This window comes from Lasiodiplodia theobromae, assembly GCF_012971845.1.
Source record: "Lasiodiplodia theobromae strain AM2As chromosome Unknown scaffold_54, whole genome shotgun sequence".
In the NCBI taxonomy this organism is placed as follows: domain Eukaryota; kingdom Fungi; phylum Ascomycota; class Dothideomycetes; order Botryosphaeriales; family Botryosphaeriaceae; genus Lasiodiplodia; species Lasiodiplodia theobromae.
Window position 1 is genome coordinate 1 of NW_023336535.1, and position 15,171 is coordinate 15,171.

Consider the following 15,171-nt stretch of genomic DNA (forward strand, 5'->3'; position numbering starts at 1 on the left):
TAAGTAATAAGCGTAGTTATTAATTCTCGGCGCGGGGATTCGCTTAGCGCCGCGTCTTTAACTTTTATTCTTCTATAAATATTTCGTAATATTAACGTTATAATAAAATCTTTAAGTTTTTAATAAAACTTTAATAAAATTTTAAAATTTTAAAACTTTAAAAATAAATATATTAAATTAGAGTAAAAGAGAATATATTTATTTAGTTTAATAGTATCTATCTTAGTTTTTATAGTATATATATTTTAGAATTAAAATTTTATAGCCGGACTATTCTACTTTTTAACGGCGATAAAGACGGAGTATATTAGTTCTTAAAGCTTCTATTACCCGCTCTAGTCCTCGACGCTAACGGTAGTAGATTGGAAACCATTAAGCGTATAGATTGTGTGGCGGTTCATCTTCTTATACTCCATGCCGTATATTACATCGTCTCTAACCCGAGCCTTATAGTATTCCAATTCGCTGCACCTTAGAAAGTCGTCTAGCATGTCGTATATTATCGGAACGAGGCCCTCGTTCATCTAGGCAAGGCTAAACACGACCTCGCCACCGTAAAAGCCGGTGTATAGGCGATTCCCACCTGCGCTTGTCTTAGGCGTCGATGAGTCGGGCGTGGGAAGATGGCTGCGCCGCCACCTCTCGGACTTGATTGGCGAGACTACATGACGTCTTAATTCTAAGCCGGTTCGGACCGGTCCGCGCGACCGTCAGCCAGCTCAACTCGAAGACCATAAGCACGCCCGGGACACACTGACCGAGCAGCCAGTAATTTTTTCGGTGTAGCCACAAGACCCCGCGTCAGCGAGGCGCAGCACAGCCTCGCCTTGAGTATTACTTTTGTGGCGCTAAAGCCTAGCCTCGCGCTACTTCAACACGTATGCGGCTCTATAAAGGAGAGCGGAGACCGTCAGGTATCACTTTACTATTATTCATGTCGTCGCTACTAAACGCACATTACAGCGTCATTGTAACAGGTCAAACTGTAGCCCTGTAAGGTGCGTGGAGAGAGCATCGCATGCCATGGTTCACGCCATCTGTAATTTGCTGATCCTCCCATGCATGCACATAAAGCATCACCAGCAGATTGCAGCCTGGAATACGAGAAAGCTGGCGAGTAGAACTGTTGGTATCGCACAATTTGAGAGCTGAGCAAAGCCCTGCAGCTGGGAGGGGCTTGCAGCTAAAGTTGGTGCGGGGTTGGGGGCTCACGAGGGTGGGGGCTGTAACATACCAGCAGCTGGATTTTACCGTCTCTACCGAAATTACGACTCTTATTCAAGTCAGCTGTAAGATTGAAAGCTCCGTGGCGCCGCTATTGGTGTCAACATAACATAAAATTCCCTCTTCTGCTCATCCTTACGGTAGATCGTGGTAGAATTGTTCAGCCCAGTTTGTCAAGGGTCAAAATTGTAATGACGCCTTGCATGATTGTGCCCTAGGGGTGAGGCTCAGTCAACAGTACACTGTAAGCACTGCATATGCACCCGATCGACGATGGTAACAGCCACTGGGGCTGAGCTGCGAGCTGCGCCATGTCTGTGTGCACAAAGATTGCCGACAAGGCTGTGCGCCGTGCTGCTTAAGAATCTTGGACCTTCAGCCTTTCCCGACGAATTATTTTTTCTCTCCTCTCGTTGGCTCTCCGAGAGAAGGCGCCTCGTCCAACAATTCGCCAGTACCCATTCGCGACGATCACAATCACAGATGGATCCAATATCCATACTCGGAACGGCAATAGCTGTAGCCCAGCTCAGCACATCGCTTTTCAAAGCAACAGACGCAGTGCGCAAAGCGCGAAAGAGCAGGCAGGAGCTTGCAACCGAAATGTCGTCCCTCTCCTCAATATTGACCATGATCCACCGGGTCGTAGAGGGGCAGGAGGCTTTGTACAGTAAAGATGCATTCGACGAGCTGGATGAGGAGACCAGAAGAATTCAAGAGATAGTTGATGAAGTGAAGGAGAAACTGCTAAAGAAGAGGAACAGAATCCTTCTTGCGTTCAAGCTCGATGCACTGAAGCCTGTCTTGGACAAAGTCAACGCTTCCAAGCTGAACTTGAATCTCATTCTGAGCGTCATGCAGATCGCTACACGAGAACTCAGCTCTCGCTCAAAGTAAATCGAGAAGACTGCCATAAGCTGTTGCAAGCTGACTATGATGCAGTGTGTACTCAACGAGAGAGGAGGCCCACGTCAACCCTCATCGCCCCGTCGCCGAAAGCTTGATCGACAGCAACCGTCAATTCATCGCACAGCTTTGTTACGAAGCTAAAGACGAATGGATGGTGAACTATGGTAGCGGTACAGTGCAACACTATACGAAAGGGCCGATGGCACTTGCTCAGAGACAATTCACCCTCGTTTTCGGACCCGCCATGGCTCAAATGCGCCCACCGGACAGTTATGAACCAGACAGCAAAAGGAACGCTGAAGAACAGGAGCCGGTCTTCGGTAAGCGGGAGAAAAACAACGAGTGTGCGGGGCAAAACCGAGAGCGTGGAGACCAAGAAGATGATGGCGGAAAGACCGGTGATGCAAGCGGAGATCGAGGTGGGCGTGACGATGACGCCAATGAAGGCGAGGGCGACTGCCAAGGCGAAGCGAAAGAGTCCGTGAAGTTGTCACCTGCAGCAGATGCTGCTACAACTGAGACGTCCGATCCTTGCAGGAAAGATGGTGCTGGAAACGCCGTTGTCGATGCCAACAACTCAGAGACTGGCGACGCTGACCGACCTTTCACACCAGTACCACCACCAGAAGTGCCTCTGACGAGAGATCCTGATGAAAGTGACTCTGAGGTAGAGGAATACACGGACTGCATGACGCTGTTTCAAGGGAATAGGGGACGCTTCATGCCACCAATAAGCTCCTCGACAGCTTTGGATTGGTTGTTGAAGAGGCTTACAACACTATCTCCCGAGCAAGTCATTGCAATGTCCAGGAACAAGTTTTCCTCAAATGAAGAATACGGTTCACACAAATCTGCACAAGAGAACCCTACGCCTCAGAACAAGCAGTCAGCAGAGTCGACCGCCAATGGAACAGACTCCAGCATTGGGTCTGATGTGTGGTCCGAGCTGTCTGAAAGCACCTTGGGGGGAACCTCAGCTCCCAGTCTACAACGACAAGGGTCCGGTAATCGCACGACGGACCGCGAATACCGAAGACAAGATTCGGGACGGCGAAGAAACTCTGAGAGCAGATCGGATGATTATCCTGGCTATCCATCAAGAGCAGAACGTGAGAAAAAAAGGGATGCACCAAGGACCAACCACAGACAGCAGTATTTCAACAACAACGGCGCATGGAATCCCCGTGGAAACAGCTACGATTCATACTCCAACCCGTTTCATAGTAACTACACCAACGACAGCTGGGCAAATCCACAACCGCAATATGAAGAGCCGCCGTATCCTGGATCCTATGCAGAGCCGCCGTACAAGATGCCTCATGGATTGCCCTGGAATCGGCGGTATATGCTTCATCCGCCGCCTTCGCAACCATCGCTACCACCCCAAAGACGCTTCACAAGATCTTTGAGTCCGCAAAGGCGCTATAGAATACCAACGTCAGCGCAGCCGCCGGCTCCGGTTCCAGCTCCAGCTCCAGTTCCAGCTCCAGCACCACCTCCGCCTGGACCGACCGAGGCGGAAAGGGAGATGGCAGAGCGTCTGAGAGAGATGGAGAGACGCATGGCTGACATGATGGAAGCCGATGCCCGACAGAAAGCCGAAGAGAAGGAGGCATCGGTTAAGCTGGAAGCGGAAGAGAGAAGAAAGAGGGAGGAGCGGATAGAGGAGACACTGTGGGAGCTCAATTCCCGCAAGAAGGAAGAGGAGGCGCAGAGAAGCCAGGAGGAGTTGATCGCTGCCTTGAAGCTGCAAATTGAAAGAGAAAAGGGGGAAGCGGTGACGGAACGACAAAGACAGTTGAAGCTTGAGGAGGAACGCAAAGATGAATTCGAGTGCAGATTGTCTGCACTGGTCGCTCAAGCTACAGATGCCTTGCAGCTGGAGATTTCGGGGCTTAAAGCTGCGGCACAACGGGCTGAGAGCAGCGCTCGGGCGGCTATGAGATCGAAGAAGCTTGCAGAAGCGGAAGCAGCTCAAAAGGCACGAAGAAAAGCCGAGCAACAGAATTTACGCCAGATGGAGGATTACCGGCAGATGCTTGACGACTATCGACAACGCTTGCAGGCAGCTGAGCAAGCAGAAGCTACGGCTCACACCGAGCGCGAAGGAAAGCCATTTACTCCAACGCGTCAATTACGCATGCAGGACGGTGACCGAAAGCTGGAATTAATCGAAAGCCAAAACGGATTCAAAGAGCCGTTTGCTACTACGGACTTTCTGACTTCGACATTCTTCCAGCGTAGCGGGAACTCAACCAAGCCTCAGCCGCCAGCCCCGCGCTTTAGGGCCCCGAGGACGTCTCGCAACATACGAACGATGTCATCGGAAGAGAGCGAGGAAGACAGATATGAAGCTGGAGTGTCTAGTCTTTCTAGCCAAGCCATGGTGGTCCTCCCCCCATTACAGACAACGTCGGAGTCTCAGCTCCGTGAGATTCGCACATCGATTAGAGAGTGTGGCCTCTCTGCTTCAATGAGCCTCTTGCCACGCAGGGGAAGCAGAGGTATGAAACCGCAAGGAATCCCTGCACGATTCCTGTGGAATTCTCCGCTGCACGAAGGAAGCCAGTCGTTACAGACAATCAAGAATAGCGGATGGAAGCCAGTCTATAGACGTGCTTCAGGTAAACAGCATCTAGACCACATTTACCATCCTTAAGCTAAATTCAATCCCAGAGTACGGGCAAACATGGTTCGTGAACCATACACCTGTCCAGATTGACTTTTTTACACATCGATACCGTCCTCAAATAGGTCCTTCACAGGAGAAGGATGCAGATTGCTCCGAATACCTGGTGATCGGAGGCGATTGGATAGATGAGGATGCCCTTGAACGTTTCGGACTACACCATCGGTCTTGTCAGGGGCATATTTTCTTAGGTCCTGAAGTCTCAACTGTGAGTGATTTCGCAAATTACAAAGTGGTTGATGCTAACTAAAAGCAAACACAGAACGACTTGGACGCATTGATTGCTCTTACGATGCAAAACCGGGACATTGCATTGCATAAAGCTTGCCGTGCCCCTGAAAACGTGCCCGACCAACCCAGTTGTTCATCCTCGGGTGATGAAAATCAGCAGGACGAGAATGACGACTCTCCGTTCGAGGATTTTGAGGTTCAGAGCTGGGCTGGCTACTCTTCCATGCCGGAACCCAAGTCTTCGTTTGAGGACACGGATCCCGTCTCCAGAGCAGACAACACGTCAAGGAACTCAAGCCACTCGATGCACTTTAAAGCCACCGAATCGTCTCGCCGCCATGCGCGAACAGGCCCAACCGAGTTCCTAGCTGTACCATCAGAATCGGAAAGGCCACGACGGCATTCACCAAAGTCATCCCTCAGCACCGTCGTGACACGCAACGGGGAAGACGAACAATTCCCGACAGCCTTCTCTCCAACAGCACATGAGTCGCAAACGCGCTTGACGAAGCCAGGTCGCCCCAGATCAAGGAATTCTGGTGCCTCTACTGCTCATGAGGGAAGCTCGGCACTCAAGGTACCACCCCGTCACCGGCGATCCAAGTCCGGGGAGCAAAGCCCAAAAGAACATGTAGATTAGGGATACAGGTTTTGAGTTTCTATAGTATCGCATTTGCGTTCTTCTTATCCTATCGATCTTACAGCACTATTAAAGAACAATTTATTCGTTTCTGCTCTTACAGAATAATCTTGCCTGAGGCTGTAAGACGTACTTTTTCTTTCTAGTCCATACTTTAGAAAGCTTTTTTTTAAAAAAAAATAATCTTTAAAATAAAGCACCAGGAGCAAGCCGTGATGTCCGGATAATTAGGCGGGAAGCGGAATGCATGCGATTCCATACTGGGCTAGCCTGACAGTTGCGGAAACGGGAGGAGCGGGTCGCGCCGGCCCGGCTCGGCTCCCGTCGGATCAGCGCCTGATTTTACGTCACGTGGAATCGCGTCTGGACGCGTTTCGCGCGCCCGTGCGCAAAAGCGGGGAAAGCAACGCGTTTGAAACACCAGCCACCTCAATTCCTCCCTTCCCCATCACCCATCGACCCCATCATCCCTCTCCTGCTTGCAATCTCTCAGCAAAGTATCCATCTCTCAGGGACCCATATTACGACGCATTGGCTGACAGGTGCAGGCTTCGTCTCTCAGCTCGCAGCGGCCGACCCGCGTTCCTCGTTCTCGGCCCGAGGTCAGTGTCCTGCAATCGAACAAAGCCAAGGCTGCTTGCCAAAAGCCTGGAGGGTGGTCGGGGTAGGTAGCGGCAACAATCGCACTTTCGCTCGGCGTGCCGTGTGAGCTGGACGGACACAACGCCTGCCGGGGGTCTGTAGGGGCCTGAAAATGGTCGCCGTTGCGCGAGTCACCACGTTGCTGTCAGGAATGGAGGGATACCGCGAGTAGGCTGTTTCTCTAGTCTGCAGGGGCCTGAAAGGGCTTCTGTTACGCGGATCACCATACCTCGGCGCGTGGGGGGATCTCGCGAGCAGGCCATGCTTGGTGCACCCGGCAAGGTTGTGTTTCAAATGGGCTTCGTCGTTGAGGTGTTATTGCTGGGGGTCTGTCCTGCACAAATTTCCACGTCACATGCGGATGTGGGGGCCTAGCAGAGGGCCCGAAATGGCTCTTGGGGCGAAGTTCGCTGCATTCTCGGTGGCGTGGAGGGGTTTGTGAGCTGACCATGCTTCGTGCACCCAGCAGCACGTTAAATGGGAGATGATCAGCGGGGGGTCTGTCCTGCACAGAATTCTGCGTCGTTTGCGGATGCGGGGGCCAAGCACTGGGCCTGAGAAGGCTCTTGGGGCGAGGTTCGCTGCATCTTCGGTGGCGTGGAGGGATCTCGTGAGCAGGCCATGCTTCGTGCACCCTAAAGATCATCTCACATCTGTTCAACTGCTAGGGGTCTGTCCTGCACAGAACTCGGCGTCATGTGCGGATGTGGGGGCCAAGCACGGGGCCTGAGATGGGTCTTGGGGCGTGGTTCGCTGCATTCTCAGTGGCGCTGAGGGATCTCGTGCGCAGGCCATGCTTCGTGCACCTAGTAGGAGCAGACACGTGCATGCTGTTGCGAAAGTGCGGAGCCAAGGCTGCTCAGAATTTCAACAATTCGCAAAGCCTGGGTGGGAGGGTTTCCCGGGCGTCGCCCGGGGGCACACTTTTCTTTTCATATTCTTCAACCCCTCGCGAAGCTTATCCGGTAGCTAACGCAGCTTTTCAGTCGTGAGAATGGCTTCTCTCCCTCAGGCACCGGCCACAACATTGTACATCCCTGGCTTTCATCTTCTAGCCGACAGAGCCGCCTGCTGTGCCCGGTGGACGTCTGAGACGGGCAACATCGAGCTCTTGACCTCACCAAGTCAGCTCTCCTGCAAGATTGGCTATGATCGTAGTAGTGGAGCCGCCCTGTTTCGTCTGTTCGTACCTATCGCCTCTAATGCGTCTACGAGCCGGAGAAACCCCTTATACGTATCCATCGACCCTCTACACGTTTCGCAGTTGCACTCTTTGTCGTTAGATAGCAGCCAGGCAACGCAGGAATGCGTAAGGTTCCTCGTTTCCTCAAGGCAGTGCTCATCACCTGCCGACGTCATTGCACTGCAATTCCTTCTCAAGCAACCTCCAACGGTGATCGGCCATGCGGCGACTACAAGCCTCGAGCCACTGGCCGACACATCTAGACTTTTCCAGTCTCTCCGTTCTCTTTCACTCTCGACGAACCTCACGCTCTACCTACCTCGCAATAAGATTTCAGTCGAGTGCGTAGACGACTTATGTGCCCGCGCACAAAATGGCTCCCTCCGCCCGTCGCCACAGAACTTTTGTCTTGCTGATATGTACGGCGGAGATGGTGGTGTGGATATCAATCCGCTCCTCCGCGCATTTATCGGTCATGAACCGCCCCCGTACCCAGACGTTGCGAGCACATCGGAGGGCTCAACAGCGCGACCTAATGCCCGTAGGTATACCCTCACCATCAGCAGTACAGCGCTAAATACTTGTTTCAGGACCTACCCCGGCCGTTTCGGAACGAGCATTGGGAAAGCGCAGGCGGACTGATGAAAACCAACAAGATTCCGTCCCCAACAGAGCCTGGATGCAGCGGATCGAGCAGCAGCTGTCTGACCTCGGCACCAGGGTAGACCAGGTGCATCAAGAGATGGAAAGGTCCCGTTCCGTTGCGCCAGCCGAGCTTTCTTACACTCGTCCGGTGACACGCTCCGTCAGCGCTCGCCCCGAAACCACTGCATTAATTGAGGTGCAACGCGTCCTAAATCAGATGCTCCCGCGGGTCAGCGCCTTGGAAGAGCATCAGCAGGAGTTACAGCAGCATCAGCAAGAGACGCTCCCACGGCTTAGCGCCTTGGAACAGCATCAGGACGAGCTGCAGCAGCAACAGCAGGAGCTACAGCAGCAGCACATCACGGCGGACGAGACGAGCTCGTCTACTACTGGCGAAGTGCAAGTCGCGCAGTCTTCACCAGCGCCGCCCATTGAGCAGCAACAACAACAACACCCTCAAACGTCGCCGCGCGTCCCTGAGACACACCCCAATTCATCCCAGCAGATCGCCAGCCCCCAGCCGCCGTGGTCCCAACTCTTCGACAGGCGCGACGATGACGACGACCGCCTAGCGGCCTTGGGACAACAAGCCGTCCAGTCCCAACAGATGACGCAGCATAGCGCCGACTCGGACGAGCTGCGCGAAGCGGACCACGCACACGGCAATGATTCGCCACAGCTCTTCGCCGAGCTGGTGGCATTGCTCGGCGAAGCGCGGAGGCTGGCCGGGCGCAACGCACACAAGCACCCGCATCTGCGTCCGAAGCTCGAGGAGCTGGGCCGCTTCGCGCACGCCGCCAACGTCGCCGCCTTCGACATCAGCCGCGCCTGGTGCCGAGCCCTGCTCTATGTCCACCGTCCGGCGGCGGCTGATGGCCAGCAACAGCTGGATCCGCGCCGGTTGGTTGCCGACATGGCTGACCTCGCTGGCTGGGCAGGCGAGAGACGCCGCGCCTGCGATGTGTCCGTGCCCCCTGTCCAGGACGACTTTTTGGCTCTGGGTGATGCCGCCACGCGCGCTGCTGCCGCCGCCGATGCGGAGCCTGCGAGGGCCGCCTTGTTGGCCGAGTACGAGCGGCTGAGGGACGTTCTCGTTGCGAGGGTGCTGACTCAGTCTGGCGGGCGAGGCAGATAGAATCACCACTGCTGCAGTGAAGGAATTGATTGGGGAATGGTGGGCAGGCTCTCAGTACGGCCGGTGAAGAACGTGCGGCAGGTCCCTCGGTATTTTCATTGGCCGTTGCAGGAGGTAGTTGACGTCGAGGAGGAGATTCGAGATGATGATTTCGATGCGCTGTCCGTAGACATTTGCATATGCTGCAACGCGATACGATACCCATGATTTATTTTTCCCCGTCTTTTTGAGCGCTATATACCACCATATGTCGGAGTTTTTATAAATGGACGAGTACATGAGATCATTTTCGGGCAGCAACAAACTCGACCTCGGCCTTCAGGCTGGAGTTGTTGGTGGTAGAAGTGACCGCGAACGTCTGAATTGCCCATGCTCAGTTACCACGCGTCATACTGTTCTTCTTCCTCTGAGGATGCAGTGAACGGATATTACCTATGCTGCTCTCGACGGCCGAGTGCTACACGCATGGCGCGGGAAGTGCAAGAGCAAGGACTAGATGTGGAAGGCGCGCGAGCAGCTGTGCGGGACGAATAGGGGAAACGCCAGCGGCATCTTCACCTACAGTCAACTTGGACGGCTGCTTGCACGACTGGCAGTCCTGCTGGGACGTGTTCGAGAGCACCATCCAAGTCGATCGGTACTACGGGAATATAGAAGATTGGTTAGTTTTTTCCACGAGTTCAGTGTATCCTGCATCACGTTGGCGGTCGATTTACTAGGTGTTGGAAATAAAAATCTTTGCGGAGTTGAATTTCTTCTACGGATACATCTGCTCACCTCTAAGTCAAAATCTTACACAAAAAGAAATCGAGGTTCAATCATAGCGGCTATCATCCGCCCTCGTCCCTGTGTCTATCGTGCATTGTCCGTGTCGTAGCTATCCCATTCTCGTTGTATAAGAAGTTTCAGAAAGATGCCTAACTAAGCATTTTCTACATACGAAATGTTGGCTCCGACGGCTTCGCGAACCTGAGATACCAAAACATTAATTTCAAATTTAACAACTTATCGAACTGAAAAGGCAAGGTTTAGAGACGTATGCCCACCTCGCCATTGCACACGCGCTTCACGTCTAATTGTCTAACAAACAAGTGGTGAGGATGAGGCTAGAGACTTACTTTCTCTTAGCGAGCTGCGCGGCAGTCGCCTTTTTAGGACGATCGTCAAGTTCGTCATCCAAAGAGCTCGCAAGGGCTTCAGCCCATCGGGTTTGCAGAGGGGTCAGAAAGGCGCCGCGGCTTCCAGGACCGGGAACGGCCACAGGGACCACTTTGAGCGACTGTGGGGTGTGACTGGCGACGTCGTGGTCTTCCTCAAGCTTCGGAGCGCCGCTGGCACCGCCGAAGTTATTTTCTGAAGTTTCATTCCTAATGATACGCGGTCTGCGTGCAGGTTGCTTCGAGGTAACGGGCGAAGATGGAGGCTTATAAGTGAAGCGAAACCTGCTACTGTCGACTTGCTGATCGCTTTGGGAAAGGGGTGGAACACGCTGCTCGAAGTTGTAGACAAAGGTAAAGTGGTTTGCCCACTTCTCGCGATAGACATCCAGCAGCCCAGAACCTCTATGCGTGGGGCAAAGCATGTTCTGGAGGAGAGGCTGCAGGATGCCTATTTGCGGCTTTTCGACGTACGACGTCAGAGCTTGCTGAGCCGTGGTTCTGGCCGAACCTGCGATGATGCACGGGCAGCGCATGTACTCTGTGATGAATCCAATGCATCGGAGTTCCGTGTGATAAAGGACCTCCGACCTAGCAGAGGGAAACTCCAGGTTGGCGTACAGCCCACTGGGCTGAGGTGTAGATACTTTAAGTTCGATGGCCGGGGCAGGTGCTGCGGAAGGACGCAAAGAGGATTCGGGCACAAGCGAATCATGCCGCTTCATTGGGGCCTTGTGGCGTAGGGCCAGGGAGGATGAGAACTGAAAGAGAAAGATGTCGTTGACATGTGCCTTCGAGATCTCCTTTTGGTCATCGAGCTCCGTCAGGCTTATGAGTAGACTCAAAAAGAATTGTGTTTGCTCATAGTGACGGCTGCAGAGTAGGAGACGGATGAAGGTTGTCGCTTGTCGTGCAGTGTATGGGGTAGTTGCCTGTCTAAGGAGATTCAAGCCGTAGTTGGCTTCGTGGAGAGGAAGAGTGCACTCCTTATGGCACCGAGATCCAGGGGGAAACCTCCATCTGTCGTCCTCGAATGCGTAGCACTCAAAAACAGGATCGGCATTTGAATTGCTTTTGAGCTTCTCAAGAGCACCTCTCAGGGCGTCCGGTTGTTCCAAAGCGGTGTGGGGTTCGGGGTATTTGATGTCCATTACGAAGACATGTCTGCTGGCAAAAGAGATATAGAAAGTATCGCGCAGTAGTTTTATAATCTCTCTACTAGCTGAATTCACAAGAAATTGTCTTCAAGATTGGGTATTGGTACTTTGGGAAGCCAATCGCGATGTAACACGACTATGCAGATTGCCGTGCCGCACACGTCAGTCAGTGGGGCGGGCCTAGTGCCGCTTTACCTTCGCGGAGGTCAACGAAAACCGCCATCACAGCCGCAGTAACATCATGTTGAGGAAGTCTTTACCGCAGCTGGCAGCCGCCTGATGCGCATTGCAGTGGGACATCACTCGCCGCATTGGCCTTCATCCCGGAATCTCCGCCCCCACCTCCCCCCCACCTTCACCATCACCCGTCCCGCTCCCGATCAGCAACAGCAGCAACAGCCAGAATCCACCGTAGGGTACAACGGGCTCCTTCTTATCATCATCCACGGGCCGCTACGCCTCGACGCCTTCTTCAGCGCGCACACATCCATTTGGGAAATCCTACTCTCACCTACGACCGTTACGATCACGCCGCTACTGCCTCCGCCTGGCTGCGCAGCACCATGAGCCGCAATGACGAGCAAGCAACAGCAGCAGCGGCGGCGGTGCAGGCGCAGACGCAGGCGGTGGGCAGCATGAAGGCGCTCTGGAAGAGCTTGTCTGCCCGCAAGAGCTCGCTGTGTACCCGCCACCTATGCCTTACTGCTAAGTCAGCAACTTCGAGTAGCTATCAAAGGGTTCACAAGACTTTTTGGGTACTTGCACATGCGGGGCGTCGCGAAGACTGCGAGACGTACAGTTCGAATGGGCTGCTGATGGACGCGAGGCTCATTCAACTCCGCTGTCCATTGTTGAAAAAACCTTCGTTTTTCTCGGCTTAGCAAATTGTTCTATAAAGTTTCAGACTGGCACCTAAGTAGATACGCAACCAAGCAAGCAAGAAACACTTTAATTTATGATTTAATTCAGCCGAACAAGCGAGATACATGGGGGCATAACAAGTAAATAAAGCCACGGAAGACGTGTAAGAAGCAACTCCAGCTCTCGTTTATGAAATGGTATACGCTCAAGTTGCGGCTAATAAGAAATCTAGGGAGAGAAGCATTTTTTAGTGCGAGATAGCTCTTAGAGAAAGTATAATATGGAAATGCAAAAAGGATATTCGGACGTTGTTAAGCCAAACGGTGTGGAGCCGACCAAAGAGTACCTTGACATGTGGCTGTCGATAGTGACTCCGGTGAGTATGCCTAATGCAAGGGATAGGCGACTTCTTTGGTTCCAGGTGTCCTGTCGGGCAGGGGGTTCTTCACGTTTAGACTGCTCCACACGCCGCCATCTGACGTGAAATGTGACGAATGTGCGAATCTTTAACGGGGGAGGGAATATTGGCGAACACCTTCTCAACCGATTGTCGTAGCTCCGTTCCAAGGGATGAGTTTGCGCACTCAGAGCTATAGCCCTTATGTTTACACGCGACCAGTTGGATGGCCAGAAGCTTCTGCGAAAGCTCCCTGACGCTACAGTCTTCATTATTTACCCAGCTACTCTCAACGCTCAATCCGGCCTGGCGTAGAGAGAGTGTGAGCGACCCAAACGTGAGAGCGTCACATCTTCGGCGGCCATCCAAGTCTTCGCTGGAGTTGAGACAGAGGGTTCCCCTGATATCAGATGCCCGGGCGCTCGTAAATTTGGTAATAGAATCTTGGTATATGTCGAACAAACTTTGAATTACCTTCAGTCGGATTTCCATAATGCTCTCTGGCGAACGGGTAAGCTATGGCGGTCGTGATTGTGCGAATCTTAGACGTACCGATGATGTCTGGAGGCAGGCGGCAGTTATCGGCTGATGGATCAAGGATTCTCCCCTTCTGCGTCACGCAGTGGCCATCCGCGGTCCTTTTCACCTCCTGGACTAGATGAACTGCCAACTGTCGAAATGATCTGCTTTGGCCAAACTCCCAGGCAATCCACAGCCACTCTTCATGTGCGGGTTGTAGTAGTAGATGCTGCACAACGGCGATCCAAGACTTAATCCACGGCCGTACAAGCTTAGTAGCGCCGTACTTATCCGTTAGAACTGCGAGATCGAGAAGCTGTTGAAAGGATATGTAATGGGAAACCTTGTCGAAGTTCAGGTGTGCTATGTGCAGTAGTATCGCTAACGGCGCTGCATCATCTTCCGGAAAGGATAGCTTGCCATGGCCGACCTCCCTGGCTTCCAAGAAGGGGCTGTCCGGCGCTAGCATCCTGTTCCAAACATCACAAGCGAGCCGCATGGCCTTTGAAGAGACAACGAAGGTCTTTTGCTGCTTGACACCGAGAATAGTCAAAGGAGCGGTAAGGCGGATGTCGCCCTCAGGGTCGCAGGTCTCTGAAAGCGACGGCGGCATCGTAGCGAAGTTAAACAACGGCCTCTGAATGGGTAGGACTGACAAATCGGAGGAGGCCATCTTAGATCGTCAGATAGTACTTCCGTGCAAGCGCCTGATGTTGGTTTGTGCGTTCTTTGTTGGTTGCAGTCGGTATCAAATGTAGCCGTCGTATTATAAGCCGGCGCCCTGAAGAAAAATTTTATTCTTGCACAGTAGGCGGTGAATGGTTAAGCCTTACGTAATAACACGTACCGCTAACCGCCTTTCTGAGACCCCAAAATGATTGACAAACAAGACCCTTTCTTTTACCATGGCGGTGCTCTAATCTATGGACCGTGGTTAGAGGCTCGTAGCTGGCCTAGGCTACCGAATGTCATTTCTTAGGACGGCGTTATCGAAACGGTCTGGAGCCGACTATGAAGTACCTTGACATGTGGCTGTCGACATTGATTCCAATCAGATATGGCACTGGAGAAATCACCAGAAGATTGTCATTGTCTTGACTTCAGCGCACAGAATCTGCCCCGGAGGTCATGGGTTTCTCAAAGCTCCGAGTAGGCGCTTAGTGTACATGATAAAATATAGACTTCGAGGGGGGGAGAGAGACAGCCGCTGAAAGGAATCTTAGAACGGCAACGTGGTCGAGAAAATTGGAAATTTCGATGACCTCGAAAGATTTCTTCTAGTCTTAGAGAGACTAAAGAGGGACTACGGTTTAGAGGTCTTTGTATACGGTCGAAATGGGCCGGTAATTCTGAGATTTGCGGGTTTCGTGTCTAAACTCCATTGCAGAGCCTGATGGCGTCTCCGCGGTAGAAATGCAGAACCACGCATAAGTCGGCCAGTGCCTGAATGGAGGCACTGTACTTGTCTCGAAACTGCGCTTTAGCAGTGGAAGTCCAACGCTAAATCTCATCCATCCCGTCGGGAATGCTAAAAGAAGCCGACTCTCGGTGGAGAGGGGCCTCCGGTCAAGGCAGGGGTGAGGGATTCTGCCGTTTCAAAACGCCGATGTGCGACAGGTGCGGCGAGGGGGTGACGGAGTAGCAGGGCTAGCAGCTGAAGGCGGCGGCCCAGTGGCAGCTGGTGGACATGGGCGAGCTGGCGGACATGGGCGAGCTGGCGGACTCGTGCCCCACCTGCTATAAGGTGTTGGTGGGCGAAGACGAGGAGCAAGTGCTGGTGCC

At 52.9% G+C, this 15,171-nt stretch overlaps 3 protein-coding genes across 3 annotated transcripts; 2 read left to right on the forward strand and 1 right to left on the reverse strand.

Moving 5' to 3' along the window:
* Positions 1-1,707: 1,707 nt before the first annotated feature.
* LTHEOB_11844 (DNA repair protein) lies at positions 1,708-5,688 on the forward strand (the record flags this gene model as incomplete). Its single annotated transcript, XM_035508645.1, has 5 exons — positions 1,708-2,117; positions 2,167-4,637; positions 4,888-5,030; positions 5,085-5,423; positions 5,569-5,688. 5 exons carry the CDS (start codon positions 1,708-1,710, stop codon positions 5,686-5,688), a joined length of 3,483 nt encoding a protein of 1,160 aa, XP_035365538.1.
* A 2,509-nt stretch (positions 5,689-8,197) lies between these two features.
* Positions 8,198-9,298, forward strand: LTHEOB_11845 (GDP/GTP exchange factor Sec2p; the record flags this gene model as incomplete). Its single annotated transcript, XM_035508646.1, has 1 exon — positions 8,198-9,298. One exon carries the CDS (start codon positions 8,198-8,200, stop codon positions 9,296-9,298), a length of 1,101 nt encoding a protein of 366 aa, XP_035365539.1.
* A 1,114-nt stretch (positions 9,299-10,412) lies between these two features.
* LTHEOB_11846 (uncharacterized protein) lies at positions 10,413-11,606 on the reverse strand (the record flags this gene model as incomplete). The annotated part of the gene is made up of 1 exon (XM_035508647.1): positions 10,413-11,606. One exon carries the CDS (start codon positions 11,604-11,606, stop codon positions 10,413-10,415), a length of 1,194 nt encoding a protein of 397 aa, XP_035365540.1.
* Between the last annotated feature and the right edge of the window lie 3,565 nt (positions 11,607-15,171).